This window comes from Bufo bufo, chromosome 5 (genome assembly GCF_905171765.1).
Source record: "Bufo bufo chromosome 5, aBufBuf1.1, whole genome shotgun sequence".
In the NCBI taxonomy this organism is placed as follows: Eukaryota; Metazoa; Chordata; class Amphibia; order Anura; family Bufonidae; genus Bufo; species Bufo bufo.
Window position 1 is genome coordinate 72,170,861 of NC_053393.1, and position 24,477 is coordinate 72,195,337.

Sequence of the window (24,477 nt, forward strand, 5' to 3'; positions counted from 1 at the left end):
AATTTTCTGACAAGCAGAGGTACACAATCATAGTGGTTTCACATCTGACCAGGGGTGTAGATACCATGGAAGCAGGGGATGCCACTGCTATGGGGCCTGAGCTCAAGAAGGGACCCGGGAGGAGGACAAATTGATTTATTTTTAGGGCCCAGGGAGTGGTGAGTATGGTGCTGCCAGTCCTAGCACTGGTATTACTCACAGCTCTCTGGTCTTCTCCGCACAGCTTCAGGACGGGACATAGTGTGCGTAGGAGTGCACTATGACCTGAGGACTGCATTAGGGGGACTGAGGTGGGACCCTGTTCAGAAATTTGCTGTGTGGCCCAGTCACTTCTAGTTATATCACTGCATCTGACATACAGAGGCATAAAACTTGTAACATAAGGAACAGTGTCAATGGTGTGATGGCAATTTTTTCCTACCCTCTTGACCTAGTTTAGACACTACTGACATGCTTAGGTCTGTGTGTTCCAGGTAAAGCTGGAGTGTGTGCAGCAACTGGGCAGGTGGTTTACCGGCCTGATGGCAACCTTATGTGCACCGGCTATGAAAGTGCCCAGGACCCTCCTATTCCAGTTTTTTAAAAGGGCTTCTTCTATCAGAAGTAGCATCATATCAATGGGATATGCTGTGCTGATCGGTGGATGTTTGACTGGTGGGACCCTAACATTTTCAGAGCAAAGAGGCTTAAAGGGGTTCAACGGGAATAATGATTTTCTTTTTGCAACTGCCCCCAACCTGTGGCCACAAGCAGCATGTCACCGCTGAAGCCAGTCAATGGCTGCAGTGGAGCATGTGACCATGCCCATGTTGCGGCAGATGTGATCCCTGGACAGGAACATTGACATGTGGGAGGCAGCACGGAGGACCATCGCAGCAGGGAGCAGGTAAGTATGAATCTTGTTTACAGAGGCAGGCTGGGGGCACTTGCAAGAAAACCATTATTCCCCGTGATCCCCTTTAACTAGCGCTTCACAGTTTTTCCTCTACCAGTTGTATGGAGAAGGGGCTTCTCCCATTAACCAAAAGTCAGACCTTCGCCAGTCATAAAGTCATGGCATATCCTTGCAATATGCCATCACTTGATAAGATGGTAATACTCTCCTAACTCTCAACAATTTCCACATATCCCCAGAGCATGCCCATTTATTCTGCAGATTTCTGCTATAGATTTCACCCTTTGCGATGCAGGGAGTGAAATGTGCTTCAATATCCTCAAGTAGTACATGCAGATCTTGCCGATGATTCATTGTGACCGTACTGATTGTGGCATGCTTCGTGAGAAGGCAGGGGTTTATGGATTGAATAGGGAGTGGAGTTGGGGTTCAGGTGAGATTACCGGTCCAATGTTTGCAGTGGGGCCCATTCGACTCTAGTTATACCACTTCTTGCCTGGTAAGTTTCATTCCATGCCCCCTGGGAGCTCAGGCGTTGGTTTCCCATGTAAGCAGTTCTAAGACTGGCTTCTTTATTTTAAAAAAAGGAACATGGCCACCAAACGTGGCAAAACTGCGGTCTGTGTGAACGTACCCAAAGTCTGTGTTTTCTAGATTATAACCAGGCAGATCCAGTTTCTTAAGAATCTGTCTTTCTCCTCAGTATTATTATGTCTATTTGTCATGATGTTCGTATATATTGCCTGCAGTCACATAGTGGGGCTGATTCATGAATGATTCATCCCGCACATCTTAAAATTCCAGTGTTCACACTGACTATCATCAGTACAAAGAACTTGTCGGGGGGGCTGCAAGTGCTGTTTATTCATTTTTCATCATCTGTCATATTAGTCCCAGACCCCAGTAGGGCACACAAGGGGCTTATGTGCAACCTGTGCAGCTGCCTTTGGGTCCAATAAGTAAGGGGGCCCTTTCACACCTCAAATTAAGCCTATTAAGCCAGATTCAGGGGATGGTAATTTCCATCTGCGTGCTCTCCGGATTGCAATCGCATAGCAAGCTGACTCAATAAAGTAAACGGTTCAATTCACACTTAGGGCTTGTGCACACGTATGCGTGGAGGTCGAGCCCGTATTGCGGCCTGCAAACAGCAGGTCCGCAAGGATTCCCGACCAAGTATTGAGTGCAACACTTTTCTTTTATTGGTCGGATGAAATATGCTAATTTTTTGAGATAGGAATTTTGGGTTTTCATGAGCTGTATGCCAAAATCATCAATATTAAAACAAGAAAAGGCTTGAACTACTTCAGTTGTGTGTAATGAATCTAAAATATATAAAAGTCTAATGTTTATCAGTACATTACAGAAAATAATGAACTTTATCACAATATGCTAATTTTTTGAGAAGGACCTGTTTATGTGCATGGGGGAGCTGGGATAGAGTCGGGAGAGATAGCTAATGAATGTGTTATGCCCACAGCTTAAGTCAAGTTCCTGGAAAGTTGGTTAAAAACTTTGTTGATTTAAACAAATGGACTGTGTCCATGACGGAGCTGACCCAAACAAAATCTGGATTTAATCTCCTGATTTTTTAGATAATCAGCAGGAAAACCTTAAAGGGTCGTTACAGTTTCAGCAAATAAAGTTTATTCATTGTATCATGAAAAGTTAGACATTTTTCCAAAATGACTAGTGGGTTTTGTGAAGAGCCATAAGGTGGTCCTGGACTTACTCTACTTACTCTCACCACAACAGCAAAGGGAAAAGTAAAGCATTGACATACTATTTTTGGCAAGAACCGCAATCTTCTATATCAGGGATGGCCAACCTGCGGCTCTCCAGCTGTTGCAAAACTACAACTCCCAGCATGCCCAGTCTGCCTACAGCTATCAGTCTACAGCTGGGCATGGTGGGAGTTGTAGTTTTACAACAGCTGGAGAGCCACAGGTTGGCCAGCCCTGTACGATATATGCAATACATACACTCAACGTCGAACTGGGGTTCCTTGGGCCCAACAGAGGAAATTATTCTCCATATCATCAATAAAGCTTAATAGATTTTGATTCAGGGCTCTGATGGCAAGTTATTGGCTCTAAACTGTTTATTTTTTCTTGTGGACCTGTGGAGTCCACTGTGGTATCAGAACCTGAGCCCACCAAAGGATCCTCTGGTACTCTGGTGGACCATTCCGACGCTGTAGACAGTACTCTGTGGGTGGCATTATGGTTGAGCGGTGTGGCTATGGCAGTAAGATTTCCCCGTCGCTCTGTACAAGCCCTGGCGCTCTGCCCACACACATATTTTCTAGATCTGGGCTACTCTATTAGTTGTACAGTCGTGGCCAAAAGTTTTGAGAATTACATAAATATTGGAAATTGGAAAAGTTGCTGCTTAAGTTTTTATAATAGCAATTTGCATATACTCCAGAATGTTATGAAGAGTGATCAGATGAATTGCATAGTCCTTCTTTGCCATGAAAATTAACTTAATCCCAAAAAAAAACCTTTTCACTGCATTTCATTGCTGTCATTAAAGGACCTGCTGAGATCATTTCAGTAATCGTCTTGTTAACTCAGGTGAGAATGTTGACGAGCACAAGGCTGGAGATCATTATGTCAGGCTGATTGGGTTAAAATGGCAGACTTGACATGTTAAAAGGAGGGTGATGCTTGAAATCATTGTTCTTCCATTGTTAACCATGGTGACCTGCAAAGAAACGCGTGCATCCATCATTGCGTTGCATTAAAATGGCTTCACAGGCAAGGATATTGTGGCTACTAAGATTGTACCTCAATCAACAATTTATAGGATCATCAAGAACTTCAAGGAAAGAGGTTCAACTCTTGTTAAGAAGGCTTCAGGGCGTCCAAGAAAGTCCAGCAAGCGCCAGGATCGTCTCCTAAAGAGGATTCAGCTGCGGGATTGGAGTGCCACCAGTGCAGAGCTTGCTCAGGAATGGCAGCAGGCAGGTGTGAGTGCATCTGCATGCACAGTGAGGTGAAGACTTTTGGAAGATGGCCTGGTGTCAAGAAGGGCAGCAAAGAAGCCACTTCTCTCCAAAAAAAACATCAGGGACAGATTGATCTTCTGCAGAAAGTTTGGTGAATGGACTGCTGAGGACTGGGGCAAAGTCATATTCTCCGATGAAGCCTCTTTCCGATTGTTTGGGGCATCTGGAAAAAGGCTTGTCCGGAGAAGAAAAGGTGAGCGCTACCATCAGTCCTGTGTCATGCCAACAGTAAAGCATCCTGAGACCATTCATGTGTGGGGTTGCTTCTCATCCAAGGGAGTGGGCTCACTCACAATTTTGCCCAAAAACACAGCCATGAATAAAGAATGGTACCAAAACACCCTCCAACAGCAACTTCTTCCAACAATCCAACAACAGTTTGGTGAAGAACAATGCATTTTACAGCACGATGGAGCACCGTGCCATAAGGCAAAAGTGGCTCGGGGACCAAAACGTTGACATTTTTGGTCCATGGCCTGGAAACTTCCCAAATCTTAATCCCATTGAGAACTTGTGGTCAATCCTCAAGAGGCGGGTGGACAAACAAAAACCCACTAATTCTGACAAACTCCAAGAAGTGATTATGAAAGAATGGGTTGCTATCAGTCAGGAATTGGCCCAGAAGTTGATTGAGAGCATGCCCAGTCGGATTGCAGAGGTCCTGAAAAAGAAGGGCCAACACTGCAAATACTGACTCTTTGCATAAATGTCATGTAATTGTCGATAAAAGCCTTTGAAACGTATGAAGTGCGTGTAATTATATTTCACTACATCACAGAAACAACTGAAACAAAAGCAGTTTAGCAGCAAACTTTGTGAAAACTAATATTTGTGTCATTCTCAAAACTTTTGGCCATGACTGTACATTAGTTGTGAATGCTTCAATAATAATAAATGATCAAAAAGCTGGTGGCATCAGGAGAACTAAACGTTTGCTACCACTTCAGTCACGACATTATTAATACGTTCTGTAAAGGAATGTGAAGTGGTTCAATAAGCAGAAGGCAAGGGTCTCACTCAACACCAAATATTCACCTTCTTTGTTGGGAAACCACATTTGGAGAGCCTGTTCCTCCCTCTTCTCCCACCCCTCACATTCCAGGCCTGTGATTCAGCCAGTGATGACATGCTAGCTAATTCTTTTAATTGTGCTGCACCGCAAAATGTCTCACAATTTATTACCTGGAGTCCTGTGTGCGGCTGTCACTCAGTGTAACTTGCATTGCTATGGTGAGGCTAATCCTTAAAGAGGCAGTATAACCCGCCCAACAAAAGGTATTTTGACATGAACATACTATTAATTTAGCCGAGGTCTCGACTCATTTCATGGTACATTGCACAGCAAGTTCATGAACCCACGTAATATTTTGGCTTCTGCTGGACAATGTCTGCTCTTCCTATCTGTTACAGTTACAGTGGAGGGGGGGGAAAGAGATTTTTGAGACAGCTTTTGATGCAGTTTTTTTAGCCAAAACCAAAAGTGGATCCAGCAGGAAGGAGAAGTAGAAGTCCTTAATTTACATTCCCCGTTCCCTTCTAACCCACTTCTGGCTTTAAATAAAAAACTGCATTAAAAACTACCCCAAAAAGTATGTGTGACACCACAAACATAGAAGAGGATTCTTTACGGTAAGAGCAGTGAGACTATGGAACTCTCTGCCTGAGGAGGTGGTGATGGTGAGTACAATAAAGGAATTCAAGAGGGGCCTGGATGTATTTCTGGAGTGTAATAATATTACAGGCTATAGCTACTAGAGAGGGGTCGTTGATCCAGGGAGTTATTCTGATTGCCTGATTGGAGTCGGGAAGGAAAAAAAAAAATTCTCCTAAAGTGAGGAAAATTGGCTTCTACATCACAGGGTTTGTTTTTTGCCTTTCTCTAGATCAACTTGCAGGATAACAGGCTGAACTGGATGGACCTATGTCTGTTTTTCCAGGGAGACAATAAAAAAAAAAAGTCATAAAGGGTTAAAAATAACATTACTCGCCTCCATCGATCCCCCGAAATTGCCATTCCAATGCTGTTTCGGTCCCAGCTGCTTTCCTTTTTCTGTCCCGGCAGGCCTTTCCTGCCATTTCTGTTATGTGAAGCTGGGACAGAAAGTGGAAAGCTGGGACCAGAGCAGTGTTGGAACAGCAGCAGCAGGGGATCGGTGGAGGTGGGTAATGCTTCTTTGTTATTTTTAATCCTTTATGATTTTTTATTAATAAAGCCCTTTTAACTCCTAGAATTTATTCTGCAAGCATTTATTTCTTATCACAGTTCTTATTGACATCAATAATATAGTAAACATCTCTTAAATGACTAAACTGATAAATGAATCAAATGAAATCCAAATAAAAAATCTTCTACAGTTTTCTGTGACATGTTTCCATAGTAACAGACTACAAAATAATAATAGTAATAATCTTTATTTATATAGCATTTTACAATCAGGGAGTTCAAGTACAATCAGAGTCATAAATAACATGTCAACAAACATGTCAACGATTAAAGCAAGAGGAATGAGGGCCCTGCTCGTAAGAGCTCACAATCTATGAGGAGATGGGGGTGACACAAAAGGTAGAAAGTGCTTGTTTTATACAATGGTCTGGCCATGTTAACACAATGGGGGAGTGGATATAAGGCTGCACGAGCCATCATCAGCTGATACGTGTAGTGCTTCTGAGTGTATGGGGTGTGGTGGACGCTGATAGGAATAATTCTGGAGGGGGGGAGCGGTGAATGGATCAGGGGCTGCAATAGGCTACCCTAAAAAGATGTGTTTTTAGGGAGCGTCTAAACTATGGATGTTATCGATTAACCTAATTGCTTGGGGTAGGGCATTCCGGAGAATTGGTGCAGCTCAGAAGAAGTCTTGGAGACGGGAGTGAGAGGTTCGGATTATGGTGGATGTCAGTTGCAAGTCCTCAACTGAACGGAGAGCACGGCCTAGGGTGATGTAGGGAGGAGATGGAGGGGATGCAGCACTGTGGAGAGCTTTGTGGGTGAGGACAAGCAGTTTATACTGGATTCTATACTGTATCGGTAACCAGTGCAATGACTGGCACAGGGCGGAGGCATCGAAGTAGCGGTTAGGAGCCTGGCTGCTGCGTTCAGGATGGATTGGAGAGGGGGAGACCAATTAACAGCGAGTTACAGTAATCGGGATGGGAATGGATCAGGGGAACAATGAAAGTTTTTGTTGTTTCCACACTAAAAAAGAGGTGGATTCTAGAGATGTTTTTGAGGTGCAGACGGCATGAGCGGGCGAGAGATTGATTATAGGGGGTTAAACATTACACAGAGACAGCGGGTGTGCTGCCTCGGAGTTATATAGTGCCACACACTGAGATCAGGTTTAAGTAGGTTAGTGGAAGGAGAAGTTTTTTAAAGATTCAGTGTCAGATAGAGAGAGGCCATGATGTTAGAGACAGTCACTGGTGTTCTGTAGTATACTACAGTAGGGGTGATATCACGGGAAGAAGTATATAGTTGGGTATCGTCGGCTTAGAGATGGTGCTGGAAACCAAATCTGCTGATGTAGTCTGATCCTGCAGTCATTCTTCTGTCTGTCTGTCTCCTACATCTTGATTGTCCCTGCTGTAGGTGCCCATGCATAGTAGATAAATATTGGCCAAGCCCACCAAGTTCAGCTGGATTAGACAACCACCTAAAGTAAAGGTGGTGTCTCAAATTCTTCCTCAACAGCAAATACTTGATTCATTGTTCTACGGAAGATAAGTCACTGTAAGTGGCGTCTTCTTCTCACTGAAAATACTTGAAAGTATGAACAAAATAGAATATAGTTGTGTCAATACAGCTGACTACTAATACCTTCACCCAGTCAAAGACTTCAGCATTAACCCTGTATCTAAATAACCTGTCTAAGGCACTGTGCTTTGGTGGTGCCCTCTTAGCATCCACTACCTAGGGCACTTGTCCCGCCAATCGCTTCATTGCAATAGCCTTGACGGTATGGGCTTCTCTTTTATTACTGTATTGTTCTTCATTTTATTAATTTTATCAAGATTGGCCCCTTAGAAACCAATATATTCATCCTAAGTACATCAGTGATGAGATGGGGGCTTGTGAGTCCCCTAGGCATCTGAACTACTTGGAACAATGCCCACTACTACCCCTATAGTTGTATGTTTGGGCACTAGGTTTATAGCAAAGATTGAAAGAAGCAGCTTGGCAAGCCCCACCTCAGACTATGGTAACAATCAGAATCTAGAAACAAATGTAGCTGAAGAACGCCTTTAAGTGTCACTTCAGCAAATGGCATTTATTACGTAGAGAAAGTTAATACAAGGCACTTACTAATGTATTGTGATTGTCCATATTGCCTCCTTTGCTGGCTGGATTCATTTTTCCATCCCATTATACACTGCTCGTTTTCATGGTTACGACCACCCTGCAATCCATCAGCGGTGGTCGTGCTTGCATAATATAGGAAAAAGCACCAGTCTACGTGAGCTTCCATGGTCCCGGCCACCAGAGAGGCTGGCAGTTTTTATCATAGTGTACGAGCATGACCACCACTGATGGATTGGAGGGTGGTCTGTAACCATGGAAACGAGCCGTGTATAATGTCTGTGGTGGAAAAATGAATCCAGCCAGCAAAGGAAGCAATATAGACAATCACAATACATTAGTAAGTGCCTTGTATTAACTTTCTCTACATGATAAATGCCACTTGCAGAAGTGAGACAACCCCTTTAACCACCTCAGCCCCCCTAGCTTAAACACCCTGAAAGACCAGGCCACTTTTTACACTTCTGACCTACACTACTTTCACCATTTATTGCTCGGTCATGCAACTTACCACCCAAATGAATTTTACCTCCTTTTCTTCTCACTAATAGAGCTTTCATTTGGTGGTATTTCTTTGCTGCTGACATTTTTACTTTTTTTGTTATTAATCGAAATTTAACGATTTTTTTGCAAAAAAATGACATTTTTCACTTTCAGTTGTCAAATTTTGCAAAAAAAACTACATCCATATATAAATTTTGCTCTAAATTTATTGTTCTACATGTCTTTGATAAAAAAAAATGTTTGGGTAAAAAAAAAATGGTTTGGGTAAAAGTTATAGCGTTTACAAACTATGGTACAAAAATGTGAATTTCCGCTTTTTGAAGCAGCTCTGACTTTCTGAGCACCTGTCATGTTTCCTGAGGTTCTACAATGCCCAGACAGTACAAACACCCCACAAATGACCCCATTTCGGAAAGTACACACCCTAAGGTATTCGCTGATGGGCATAGTGAGTTCATAGAACTTTTTATTTTTTGTCACAAGTTAGCGGAAAATGATGATTTTTTTTTTTGATTTTTTTTTTTCTTACAAAGTCTCATATTCCACTAACTTGTGACAAAAAATAAAAACTTCCATGAACTCACTATGCCCATCAGCGAATACCTTGGGGTCTCTTCTTTCCAAAATGGGGTCACTTGTGGGGTAGTTATACTGCCCTGGCATTCTAGGGGCCCAAATGTGTGGTAAGGAGTTTGAAATCAAATTCTGTAAAAAATGACCTGTGAAATCCGAAAGGTGCTCTTTGGAATATGGGCCCCTTTGCCCACCTAGGCTGCAAAAAAGTGTCACACATCTGGTATCTCCGTACTCAGGAGAAGGTGGGGAATGTGTTTTGGGGTGTCTTTTTACATATACCCATGCTGGGTGAGATAATTATCTTGGTCAAATGCCAACTTTGTATAAAAAAATGGGAAAAGTTGTCTTTTGCCAAGATATTTCTCTCACCCAGCATGGGTATATGTAAAATGACACCCCAAAACACATTCCCCACCTTCTCCTGAGTACGGCAATACCAGATGTGTGACACTTTTTTGCAGCCTAGGTGGGCAAAGGGGCCCATATTCCAAAGAGCACCTTTCGGATTTCACAGGTCATTTTTTACAGAATTTGATTTCAAACTCCTTACCACACATTTGGGCCCCTAGAATGCCAGGGCAGTATAACTACCCCACAAGTGACCCCATTTTGGAAAGAAGACACCCCAAGGTATTCCGTGAGGGGCATAGCAAGTTCCTAGAATTTTTTATTTTTTGTCACAAGTTAGTGGAAAATGATGGTTTTTTTTTTGTTTTTTTTTCATACAAAGTCTCATATTCCACTAACTTGTGACAAAAAATAAAAACTTCCATGAACTCACTATGCCCATCAGCGAATACCTTGGGGTCTCTTCTTTCCAAAATGGGGTCACTTGTGGGGTAGTTATACTGCCCTGGCATTCTAGGGGCCCAAATGTGTGGTAAGGAGTTTGAAATCAAATTCTGTAAAAAATGACCTGTGAAATCCGAAAGGTGCTCTTTGGAATATGTGCCCCTTTGCCCACCTAGGCTGCAAAAAAGTGTCACACATCTGGTATCTCCGTACTCAGGAGAAGGTGGGGAATGTGTTTTGGGGTGTCTTTTTACATATACCCATGCTGGGTGAGATAAATATCTTGGTCAAATGCCAACTTTGTATAAAAAAATGGGAAAAGTTGTCTTTTGCCAAGATATTTCTCTCACCCAGCAGGGGTATATGTAAAATGACACCCCAAAACACATTCCCCACCTTCTCCTGAGTACGGAGATACCAGATGTGTGACACTTTTTTGCAGCCTAGGTGGGCAAAGGGGCCCATATTCCAAAGAGCACCTTTCGGATTTCACAGGTCATTTTTTACAGAATTTGATTTCAAACTCCTTACCACACATTTGGGCCCCTAGAATGCCAGGGCAGTATAACTACCCCACAAGTGACCCCATTTTGGAAAAAAGAGACCCCAAGGTATTCGCTGATGGGCATAGTGAGTTCATGGAAGTTTTTATTTTTTGTCACAAGTTAGTGGAATATGAGACTTTGTATGAAAAAAAAAAAAAAAAAAATCAGCATTTTCCACTAACTTGTGACAAAAAATAAAAAATTCTAGGAACTCGCCATGCCCCTCACGGAATACCTTGGGGTGTCTTCTTTCCAAAATGGGGTCACTTGTGGGGTAGTTATACTGCCCTGGCATTTTCCAGGGGCCCTAATGTGTGGTAAGTAGGTAAATGACCTGTGAAATCCTAAAGGTGCTCTTTGGAATATGGGCCCCTTTGCCCACCTAGGCTGCAAAAAAGTGTCACACATGTGGTATCGCCGTATTCAGGAGAAGTTGGGGAATGTGTTTTGGGGTGTCATTTTACATATACCCTTGCTGGGTGAGAGAAATATCTTGGCAAAAGACAACTTTTCCCATTTTTTTATACAAAGTTGGCATTTGACCAAGATATTTATCTCACCCAGCATGGGTTTATGTAAAATGACACCCCAAAACACATTCCCCAACTTCTCCTGAGTACGGCGATACCAGATGTGTGACACTTTTTTGCAGCCTAGATGCGCAAAGGGGCCCAAATTCCTTTTAGGAGGGCATTTTTAGATATTTGGATACCAGACTTCTTCTCACGCTTTGGGGCCCCTAGAATGCCAGGGCAGTATAAATACCCCACATGTGACCCCATTTTGGAAAGAAGACACCCCAAGGTATTCAATGAGGGGCATGGCGAGTTCATAGAAATTTTTTTTTTTTGGCACAAGTTAGCGGAAATTGATATTTTTAATTTTTTTCTCACAAAGTCTCCCGTTCCGCTAACTTGGGACAAAAATTTCAATCTTTCATGGACTCAATATGCCCCTCACGGAATACCTGGGGGTGTCTTCTTTCCGAAATGGGGTCACATGTGGGGTATTTATACTGCCCTGGCATTCTAGGGGCCCTAAAGCGTGAGAAGAAGTCTGGAATATAAATGTCTAAAAAATTTTACGCATTTGGTTTCCGTGAGGGGTATGGTGAGTTCATGTGAGATTTTATTTTTTGACACAAGTTAGTGGAATATGAGACTTTGCAAGAAAAAAAAAAAATAATTCCGCTAACTTGGGCCAAAAAAATGTCTGAATGGAGCCTTACAGGGGGGTGATCAATGACAGGGGGGGTGATCAATGACAGGGGGGTGATCAATGACAGGGGGTTGATCAATGACAGGGGGGTGATCAGGGAGTCTATATGGGGTGATCACCACAGTCATTGATCACGCCCCTGTAAGGCTTCATTCAGACGTCCGGATGCGTTTTGCGGATCCGATCCATCTATCAGTGGATCCGTAAAAATCATGCGGACGTCTGAATGGAGCTTTACAGGGGGTTGATCAATGACAGGGGTGTAATCAATGACAGGGGGGTGATCAGGGAGTCTATATGGGGTGATCACCACAGTCATTGATCACGCCCCTGTAAGGCTTCATTCAGACGTCCGGATGCGTTTTGCGGATCCGATCCATCTATCAGTGCATCCGTAAAAATCATGCGGACATCTGAATGGAGCTTTACAGGGGGGTGATCAGGGAGTCTATATGGGGTGATCACCACAGTCATTGATCATGCCCCTGTAAGGCTTCATTCAGACGTCCGGATGCGTTTTGCGGATCGGATCCATCTATCAGTGCATCCGTAAAAATCATGCGGACATCTGAATGGAGCTTTACAGGGGGGTGATCAGGGAGTCTATATGGGGTGATCACCACAGTCATTGATCATGCCCCTGTAAGGCTTCATTCAGACGTCCGGATGCGTTTTGCGGATCAGATCCATCTATCAGTGCATCCGTAAAAATCATGCGGACATCTGAATGGAGCTTTACAGGGGGGTGATCAGGGAGTCTATATGGGGTGATCACCACAGTCATTGATCATGCCCCTGTAAGGCTTCATTCAGACGTCCGGATGCGTTTTGCGGATCGGATCCATCTATCAGTGCATCCGTAAAAATCATGCGGACATCTGAATGGAGCTTTACAGGGGGGTGATCAGGGAGTCTATATGGGGTGATCACCACAGTCATTGATCACGCCCCTGTAAGGCTTCATTCAGACGTCCGGATGCGTTTTGCGGATCCGATCCATCTATCAGTGGATCCGTAAAAATCATGCGGACGTCTGAATGGAGCTTTACAGGGGGTTGATCAATGACAGGGGTGTAATCAATGACAGGGGGGGTGATCAGGGAGTCTATATGGGGTGATAACCACAGTCATTGATCACGCCCCTGTAAGGCTTCATTCAGACGTCCGGATGCGTTTTGCGGATCCGATCCATCTATCAGTGGATCCGTAAAAATCATGCGGACATCTGAATGGAGCTTTACAGGGGGGTGATCAATGACAGGGGGGTAATCAATGACAGGGGGGTGATCAGGGAGTCTATATGGGGTGATCAGGGGTGATCAGGGGCTAATAAGGGGTTAATAAGTGACGGGGGGGGGTGTAGTGTAGTGTAGTGGTGCTTGGTGGGACTTTACTGAGCTGCCTGTGTCCTCTGGTGGTCGATCCAAACAAAGGGGACCACCAGAGGACCAGGTAGCAGGTATATTAGACGCTGTTATCAAAACAGCGTCTAATATACCTGTTAGGGGTTAAAAAAAACACATCTCCAGCCTGCCAGCGAACGATCGCCGCTGGCAGGCTGGAGATCCACTCTCTTACCTTCCGTTCCTGTGAGCGCGCGCGCCTGTGTGCGCGCGTTCACAGGAAATCTCGGCCATCGCGAGATGACGCATATATGCGTGACTCTGCGCAGGGCTGCCACCTCCGGAACGCGATCCTGCGTTAGGCGGTCCGGAGGTGGTTAACATCTGCACCATTAAATGAACATCAATTCATAAAATCAATGATTTAAATAAACGAGTGAATCCCTTATAGTGTTACCTTAGATTATGCATCTAATTGATGGTAGGCATAGAAAGGACTTGGCAGAGAATATTACAACAATGTTAACAGGCACTCAATCACCAGGAACTGTACCGAAAACAGATATTTATTGTAACAAAATGCAAATAAAATCAATATTAGCAACAATATACAGACATTAAAATATACAGGGTGGGCCATTTATATGGATACACCTTAATAAAATGGGAATGGTTGGTGATATTAACTTCCTACTTGTGGCACATTAGTGTATGTGAGGGGGGGGGGAACTTTTCAAGATGGATGGTGACCATGGCGGCCATTTTGAAGTCGGCCATTTTGAATCCAACTTTTGTTTTTTCAATAGGAAGAGGGTCATTTGACACATCAAACTTATTGGGAATTTCACAAGAAAAACAATGGTGTGCTTGGTTTTAACGTAACTTTATTCTTTCATGAGTTATTTACAAGTTTCTGACCACTTATAAAATGTGTTCAATGTGCTCTCCCATTGTGTTGGATTGTCAATGCAACCCTTTTCTCCCACTCTTCACACACTGATAGCAACACCGCAAGAGAAATGCTAGCACAGGCTTACAGTATCCGTAGATTCAGGTGCTGCACATCTCGTATCATCTGAAGGCAATTGTCTATGCTGTGAACATACGAGATGTGCAGCACCTGAAACTACGGATACTGGAAGCCTGTGCTAGCATTTCTCCTGCGGTGTTGCTATCAGTGTGTGAAGAGTGGGAGAAGAGGGTTGCATTGACAATCCAACACAATGGGCAGCACATTGAACACATTTTGTAAGTGGTCAGAAACTTGTAAATAACTCATGAAAGAATAAAGTTACGTTAAAACCCAGAGCACCATTGTTTTTCTTGTGAAATTCCCAATAAGTTTGATGTGTCACATGACCCTCTTCCTATTGAAAAAACAAAAGTTAGATTCAAAATGGCCAACTTCAAAATGGCCGCCATGGTCACCACCCATCTTGAAAAGTTTCCCCCCTCACATTTACTAATGTGCCACAAACAGGAAGTTAATATCACCAACCATTCCCATTTTATTAAGGTGTATCCATATAAATGGCCCACCCTGTATATATATATAATATATATATATATATATATATATATATATATATATATTTATTTGTGTAAAATAAAAGTAAAAATAAAAATAAGTGAAAAAAATATACACAGAAATCAGTTATGTGTTCTCCTGTCTAACTCACAGACTGCGACTGAGGAAGACAGGGACACAACCTGATCAATAGGTACAATATAGGTGATCCAAAGAGGGGAAGCTCAATATGATCCTAATATGTCTATTTCATCCAATAATCATGTAAATCCAATTAGAAAAGTCCTTTTTTATATCCCGAAAAAAAAAATCTATGTTCATTAATTGCGAGCAACCGTAAATAACGTCAATTCATCATGACTCCATTTCATTTTCTAATTGATGTCCATGATTGTATACAGTAAGTATTAACTTGATCCCAATGTTGTATGCAATTTGATTTAGGAATCAATACTCATAATAGATAATTATATTCTTCAAGATGTAAATTCTAATTTAACTGGTCCAATTTCATTCAAAAATCAATGCACATGATTATCAACATAAAAAGGTAACTTGATCCAGATATTATTAATCAGTGTTCATAATTCACGGTGTATATATATTATATTCCTTAACAGATGTGGATGAGAGTATAATTAAAAGATTAGGCAGTTGTTGTCACTGTGCTTTAGCTATTTGTACAAGTAGTGTGAGTTTCTTTCTTGCAAATGGTTACATTTTACCACATTGTTGGCTTCTCTGGAGTAGGTCTTCTGTTCAAGCAGTGTTTTACTCCTAGACCGGTTCGAACCTCCTGATTGCCCATGTCAGTCGGTGCATCCCCTGTGTTCGGCGTCCCACGTGATCGGACTATTTGCTTGATCTCCGATGCAGCGCGCTGTTAATTGATATATCTCAGATCCTTGTGTCGCGCATTCAGATGTTGCGCTATTGTATCGAGCAGTGACCGGAGATCTCTCTGCATTAGTGTAGTCGTACCATATGCGTTTCAGAGCGAGAAGCTCCTTCAATGGCTTCTCTTTGAGGTTCTACAAAAAGGTGGGATGGATCCTCACATTAACGTCCATATAATTATACCTTCAATAAATATACTGATATACTTAAAATATATATTAAAAAAGTGGACCAATTATGGAGATATCCATTTGAACATACCAGTCTAGTTCCACTTATTACTGAAAACGCGACTGCGTTTTCTATATAGTGTTGGTATGTTGTATACATATATTTCTTCAAAAGTAAAAAATAAATAAAAAATAAAGAGATACAGAATAAATTCTCTCTTCTTGAGACATTGTGGATCTATACAATCTTGCCACAAGGGTCAATAGTTAGACATATTTTAGTTGTTCATTATCCCTTTTTGCATACCTCCATTCAAGGGGTTTTATCATCTCAGACAATGGGGGCATATCGCTAGGATATGCCCCCATTGTCTTATAGGTGCGGGTCCCACCACTGGCACCCACACCTATATCGAGAACGCAGCCCCGAAAGTGAAGGAGAGTGCACTGCGCGTGCGCAGCCGCCCTCCATTCATTTCTATGGGGCCGCCGAAAATAGCCGAGCACTGGCTCGGCTATTGTCGTCTGCCCTATAGAAATGAATGAGAGCATGGGCCGCACATGCGCGGCACACTCCCATTCACTTCTATGGGAGAGGCGGTGATTAACGCTTGGTGGTGGATGGACCACCACCATGGGGTCCTCCAGCCACAGCGCTCCCCGCTCCGTACTCGATATAGGTGCGGGTCCCAGCGGTGGGACCCGCACCTATCAGACAATGGGGGGATATCCTAGCGATATGCCCCCATTGTCTAAGATGATAAAACCCCTTTATTAGAAGGACTATAGAGACTTCCCCACTAATTGGCATCTATCAGTATAATATATCAAAAAACACACTTAAGTTTTTAGTGCGTTTTTTGGTGAAAACAGATGGTTTATCTATTATAGACCTTAAGCTCATATGATGGACCATTTCTGTGGTTTTATAACTAAGTAATTATACATACTATGTTCACTAAAAAGAACTTCTATATATTATTCCTATATAGTGAAAGAAAACATATGGCTATCTATTTTGGACTCTTCTTATCCCATCTTTCATGTCTTTATTTTCTATTACTGTATATTATTCCTCTCATTTCCTTTCTATTTTCTTTCTCTTTTTCTTTTTCTTTTTCGTTTTTTATTTTATTTTCTATTTCAGATGGACCAGAGAATGTCTGGAGGCATTCATAGTAGACACACAGTCAATGAGATGTCTGGCACCAGGAACTGTATAGAAGTACTCATATATCTTGGTTCACTGTATCATAAGTAATTTTTGGCCGGGAGAGCGTCTTGGGCTCCTCTGTCTTCTGGCAGATTTCTGCTCTCTTCATTATTTTTTATTTCGCAGCTAATTGACTCACATTTTCCAGCTCAGACACTGAAATTCACAGCCCAGGGTATTTCTTCCTAACTCCTGCTTTCAAGGTAAAATCAACAGTTTGCCTCAGTCTTGACTTTTTAGGAGTGACACGGCCACAGTGACTTCACTGTCTAGGGTTTATGTTTTTGTTGGAAATGCATATTCCCTTCTAAAGGAACTAAACCAAAAGCACCCTAAGGGTAAATGGTATAAAGAGTTCATAATCTAACATATGATGCCAAAATCTGGTAAAGAGCAAGTCTTTTCACAATTCATAGCCACATCAGTTGTACAATAATCATCCCTAAGTTACTTTGCAGCCATATTTATTTATTTTGCTCTAATGCATCTAAAATTAAAAAAAGCAACTGTGCAAGGTAGTTTAAAAAACAAACAAAACTCCTACATGTTTGTGTGCACAGTTCCGGTGCAGTTCTATGTATTTCCATGGTAACAGGCTACAAACAAATCCGGTCATGATTAAGGACCGAAGCATGAGGGTCCGAAACGCGTAGATTGTCTCTTGCGCATAAATAAAGTGTTTCCTGTTGTATAAAAGAGCTGGTGTGACAACTCGGGGGTTACTTAGCTCTCCAGGATCGCCGTCTTCTCCGCTTAGACCTCAAGAAGCCACTCCAACACTGCAGATTTGGGTGTAGACTGGCCACGGCCAGCTTTATTATCACTTTTAAAGCAGACCAAAAACTTAAAGCATAAACATAAAACCTTGGCCGTCTGGCCACTGACTAAACAGAAGTTCTCCCTCTCTATCGGGATCTGGGTCTACCACCCAGCTCCCCAAAACACAACATGGTGCTTACCCCACACAGGGTTAGAGGGTCCTGGCTCCCACAGGCCTTGGCGCAGCCTGTTCCTTCCTCAGACTGGGAGCCCTGATTGAGGAGCTCAGCCCACATTTATTCGAGCTCCTCAGCTGGCTGCTAATCATCCTCATTACCAGCCTTTGTTCTCACCTAGCTTGCTCTGGGTGAGATACACCACTCCAATTGCCCTCATATGGCCTTCTGGCAGCTCCGCTACCACACTGGATTTTCTCATTGATTTTTACAAACAAATCCTGTATAAGTCTGATCCTGCAGTCATACTCTTGTCCATCTGTGCTCTATGTCTTGCCAAGGTGGTCGTCTCTTCAGCAGGAGAACTATAGCACAAGATGTTGTCACATAAATGATCAGCCATGGAACGCATGGATGGGCCACATCTGAATGAGCGGGTTCAACTCTTACCTAGTGGCTCTTCATTCTAGCTTATAAAGATGGTCCTAATCAGAGGCATAGCTAAAGGCTCATGGGCCCTGATGCAAGTTCAGCTAGGGGCCCCCCCTTCCCTCCGTGCTTTGTGGCCAGGGGAGGGGGAGCACATAGCCCTCGTGCTGCCTGAGGCAAAAATTTAAACATGCCAAATTCTTAACCTAACCCCTTCCCTCCAGCCAATGGACTAACTTGAACAGTCTGGGCCCCAGTGCAAAATCTATAACAGAGCCCTCCCAGCATGCGTTTTCCATAATATCAGTGTCTTCTTATGTGACACATGAATCTTTCTACCCCTCAGGCTACTGGGCCCGATAGCGACTGCTACCTCTGCACCCCTATAGCTACGCCTCTGTTCCTAAGTGGATGAGATAACCCCTTTAAAATGCATTTGGAAGGTTAGTGATAACTAGGGAACAGATAAAAAAGGAAGTATGACTACAGTATCTGACTACACAGACTTTGTTTGTAGTCTGAATGGAGATCCATAGAGAGTCTACTTGGGAGCTGTAGACACAAAACAAAAACAAAAATTTGCAAGCCAGTGCCCACGGGGCTGCCCGAGCCCCCTCACAGCCGACAGCCGGGTACATAGTGATCTGATGCTCTCAGCATTTATTAACGCTAGGACCATCAGGGACTTATGCAGGTTCCCTGCTGAATTCAACTGTATTGCCATCCTCAGGACAGTAGTATAGTTGTATAGCGAGGGTGGCAGTTTATTGTTCTGCACTGTGGTATTTGGTTCTGCTGGGGCAGTATTTTGTGTGGCACTAAGGTCTTGCTGGCCCCGCCTTCTGTCAGCTTGCACCCTTCTACAACATGGGGCCACTTTTTTTGATTCCAGGGCCACTTTAAGTTCCCAGTCCGCCCCGGACATATCATTCAAGCGGATATGACCACTGAGGCCTGTGATTGGCAGAGGCGGTCACAGGACCAATCCAATCCAAAGCTTTCAGTAACAGGGCAGCAGCATGGGAACGGCGGGACCGCGGACAGGTGAGTATGTTTTTTCTTTTTATGTGGTATATGTTAGGACTAGGTTTGAACGAATTGACCTTCGGATCATACATCTGAAGTCGATTCGTTCAAATACTTATATTTTAATACTGTTTCCAAACAGTATTAAAAAGTATTGGCTCTGTGGAGCCACTGCCAGAGTTTGTTTTGCCTGAAGTTGCGCGAGACTTCAGTAAATTCCTATTGTATTCATATCTGTGTATTGAAAAACAATTTAAAATAGGAATCCGAACTGGGCTTTGGTACTGGCTGGTGCCTCGGTAACATAGCCCACTTTGGATTTATATATGCAGATATGAATACAGTAGGAATTCACCGAAGTCTCGTGCGAGAAGAACTTTAGCTCCCGAAGTATTTGAACGAATCGACTTCGGATCTATGATCTGAAGGTCGGTTCGCTCAAGCCTAGTTTGGACCATAGGGGTTGTCAGCTCCTAGGACCAACAACCTTTTTAAGTCCAACATCATATCTCGTGTTTAATCCTTTGTTTGCCCTGGGTATAAGGAACATGCTCAGATCGTGACCTGCCTGAACAATGTTATCATTATATTGTATGGCTAACCTTATCTTTTCTTCTATTGCAGTACAATGGATTATGTATGCAAGGCAGCATGGGTCCTCCTGGCCGAGACGGCACTCCAGGAGTGAATGGCATCCCAGGAACACCAGGAATTCCGGGACGTGATGGGATTAAAGGAGAAAAGGGAGAATGTATGAGAGAGAGTGTAGAAGAGTCCTGGACACCCAACTTTAAGCAATGTGCCTGGAGTGCTCTCAACTATGGCATTGATCTGGGGAAAATTGCAGTATGTGGTGGTTTATCATCTAACTGGTTTCTATTGTCATCATTTTTGTTTATTGGCAAGTGTAATCGTAAGCATATAGTACAGTATAGGACACCACCCTAGGTTGCATTGGAGGCTTGAGATGACGCCACAGTCATACCATAGATCCCACTTCCTTATGCTTTTCTCGGTGATAGTATCAGGCTACTATGGCACTGTGAAGTGTGAACATGACTGAGGAACCCAACCTGTAAGAAAGTCGCTCCATGTTCTATAGTCTTCCATTGCAACATCGCAAGGTACTGTTCTAGGCAGCAACAAATCCTGGAATGAGGCTCCACTCTCCACAAGTGTCACTTTCAGAACGTGAAAAGCTTATGACTCTGTTCTCCTTAATATACATGAATAATGCACAAAGTGATGTCAAAGTAAAGGGATAATGCACACAGTGATGTCAGTATACTGGGACAATGCACGTGGAAATGTTCTAACAGAGAAATTATACCATAATGTCACATTACAGGGATAATAAGCTCATTGATGTCACGGTCAAGGCCAAATACACATAGTGAGGTCACAGTACATAGATAGTGAACATAGTGCTCTACTTAGTGATGTTATAGCACAGGTACCACCAGTGATATCACAGGACAGGGATAAGGCAGTTCGTGATGTCATAGCACAGGAATTATGCACACACAAAAGGTCATTGTGTACATGGTGACATAAGACAGGAAATCAACATATAATGATAGTGTAATGCACACACAATGTCACAGTACAGACATTATATACACAGTGACGTCACGTCACCAGGATAATGCACGATAATAAACACAGTGATGTCACAGCATAGGTATAATGCACACAGTGAGATCACAATAAAGGGATAATAAACACTGTGATGTCACAGAACTGGCATAATAAATAGTGATGTCACAGTGCAAGGATAATAAACAGTGATGTCACATTACAGGAATAATAAACACAGTGGTGTCACATTACAGGAATAATGCACACAGTGATGTCACTGCACAGATATAATGTAGGCAGTGATATCACAGAACAGGGATATTATGCACAGTGATGTCACAGTACATAGATACTACAAAAGTAATGCCATAGAGAAGGAACAGCGCAGAGGTAACCATGGGGCTCAATGATATACTGTATCTTAGAATGGGGCTGCATTTAATATTTCACTAAACAGATAGTAGCAGGCACACTTACATATGGAGTACGTATTTAATGTCTAAAATCAAAAATCTATAACACACTTAAAAATAGCATAAAATTAGAGTAAGGTACAAAACTATACCCTAGCAGCATATATGAACCAAGGTTGGTATCCACTGAGGCACTAAATGTCTCTATAGCAGCAGTAATGATAATTAGTCCTCCAATTTCAAAAAGGGATAGATGGGGTTCTAAGTTGTATCAATGTCCTGTAACAAGTGTATCGACACAAAGTAGATGTGATAGTATCGAAAAATATATATCCACATTGCAAGGCAATCAAAATTGACACGTGTGGTCGATATGGTAATCAACCTAAAACAATAATTCCCAATAGGCAGTAATATGTAAAGCAGCAGCACTGATTTTGTAATAGAGTAATCAGTGCTGTGTCCGCTCCATGGATACGTGAAACGCATTGAGCGGGATTGGAGAGTATGCTAGATAATTAGACACAGCTTATTATGAGCTGTTTGGTACACTGCCCCCACTTGCATTGGGCTGTGCATATTGAATGAGGCACATTGGGGGCACGTAGTGCATATCCAGTGTTCCTTGCTAAATCAGGGTGTTGCTAAACTAATCCCTGACATATTTATTTACACTTGTGCTTTGTGCATGTATGGATACATTGGTAACAGCAGTTTAATTGCCATATAATACATTGGCCAAACTGCTTGTTTTTGTTACCATACCTAATGGGTCCGATATCTCCAGACCAATAATGGTAATAACATTCTTGTTCTGGTCTGGTAGTTGGTATATGTGCAACTATCTATTTAGCCCACTACGATCGGACTTTTGTGTTCTTCTGGATAGCAGCAATAGAGTTAATCACAGAAGCTGCTGTTCCACTCTTTATACTGTATATGAACACAAAGGGTGAAGCCTTTTCTTTTTTATTTATTACAAGTGCAATAAAGATTTCATGTTTTCTTTTTAACCGTCCAAACTAGACAGTGAGACAATTCAGATTTTACTGACGGCAAAATCAATATTATGTATCAGTGAATCTATTCTATGTGGAGATGGGCCCCTCAGTTGTTGGCCCTCACTGGTACTCCCAGGGCTGCCATACAGGCTCCACACCCACATGATATTGTCGCAATGGTATTTATGTGTCACGAAAAATCCTTTTTGACATTTATGGCTGCAAGTATGATGGGGTCATATATTTTGTAACCATAGTTCTGAATCATTTGCATTTTTTTCAGATGAACTGACACTGAATGGTTTAACACGCTCCCCTGTGCGTCAGGATCACCGTATAAAACAGGTTTAGATTCTAATTAATAAAAGATCGAAAAACGGGTGCAAAAGATTATAGAGAAAAATAGTAATAGTCAATAGTAGCCCAAATAGGGCATATAGCTAGGGGCTCATCCCCTTCTCAGAAACCCTTTAAAGGGGTAGCCCTAGAGTTGACTTTTAACATGTACCTTGATTTCACTAGAGTGACTTAGCTTTAGTGGCTAGGACCGGGACCACCTTATTCTTAGGACTTATGAAAGCTCCCACTGATCCAACTTTTGTAACGTGTCTAATTGAGATGCCATAATACATTGGAACAACCCCGTTAATATTTACATTTTAAAAACAAAAGAATTGCCGTTAGTCTTCCCCCTGTGTAGATCCTGCATGTATTAGTAACTCTCCATGACTCGCAGTTAGGCCTCGACCGTAAGAATTTTGCAGTCCACAAACCACGTAGCCACAAAATATGGAAGCGGTCCTTGTGCCATCTGCATTTTTTTGTGGACTCATTGACTTCAAAGGGTCCACAGTGAGCATGTTGTGTACAAGTCTAGGACATGTATATTTTGCAGAAGAGACATACGGATGACTGTGTGCTTTGTGCATCCATATGTCCACTCCACAAAGGCATCCCAATTCACTTCTGTGAGTATTCACTTGAACAGACAGAGCCGTCCCATAGAAGTGAATGGGGGTGTCATACTTGTAATTACTCCTGCTCACCACTGTAATTGCTGCGGCGAGCAGAGAAGGTAGTGCCCATATAAGCGCTGCCTTCTCTTCATACAGCTGATCGGCGGGGGTGCAGGGTGTAAGACCCCCGCTGATCTGATATTGCCGACTTATCCTGAGGATAGTGCAGTAATAAATAGTTTAGAGCAGCACCAATGCACCTTGTATGACTCCCTCGGAATGCAGCAGCTTGTCCAGACCACCGATCCTCAATGGTCAACAGATCAGCGAAGAAATCGAAGATGACAGCAGCATATGTAAATGAGGGTCCTTTATTCACCAAAGATCCATGAAACAATGTACAAAAAAGTGCAACGTTTCGGGTACACTGTAGCCTCGATAAAGGTTACTGTGGAGCCGAGACGTTGCACTTTTTTGTACATTGTTTCATGGATGTTCAGTGAATAAAGGACCCTCATTTGGATATGCTGCTGTCATCTTCGATTTCTTCGCTATCCTGAGAATAGGTCATCAACAGTTAAAAGGGGAAAACCTCTTTAATAACAATCATTGTCCCCCAACCCCCAATCAGTCTGCATCAGGCCATGTAATGCGATGATTGACTTGTGTATTGTCAATCGGCACTCATTCAGAATGGGATGAAATTGCTAGTGTAAAAGGACCCAAACTGTACTGGAAACCCTCAGACTGGAATGTGGGGCTTGACTTGCAATGCACTATTGCTCTGTAGTCCAAATGTCATACTTGCTAGTAAAGCATACAGCATATTCCATGAGCTACCATAAACACAGTTAGGTACAAGGTATCAGATCCTTAGCCCTGCGTTGCATAGGATAACCTACAGTGCATGTACGACAAGCACTGAAATTACTACTGTATATTAGTAGGGAGAGCACCATAAAGGGTACAATTTTGCACCTAGTGGTAAAATCAAAAAGTGCTGTAGTGGATAAAAAATATGGTTAAAGTGTACGTAAACTTATTTACTTTATTTATTGATTTTATTGTTTTAAAAGCAAAAGAGTCCCCCAGGCCTCCCCCCTCTTCTCTGCAGCGCATACAGAATAAATATACCACAACCATGTATGTGC

General features: G+C 42.6%; 1 protein-coding gene across 1 annotated transcript in view; it reads left to right on the plus strand.

The window, feature by feature from the left end:
- Positions 1-24,477, plus strand: part of CTHRC1 (collagen triple helix repeat containing 1) — a 40,618-nt gene that overhangs the window by 7,540 nt on the left and 8,601 nt on the right. Inside the window, exon 2 of the mRNA XM_040432449.1 lies at positions 20,003-20,224. Within this exon, the coding sequence (XP_040288383.1) occupies positions 20,003-20,224 (222 nt within the window). The remainder of the gene's footprint in view (positions 1-20,002; positions 20,225-24,477) is intronic.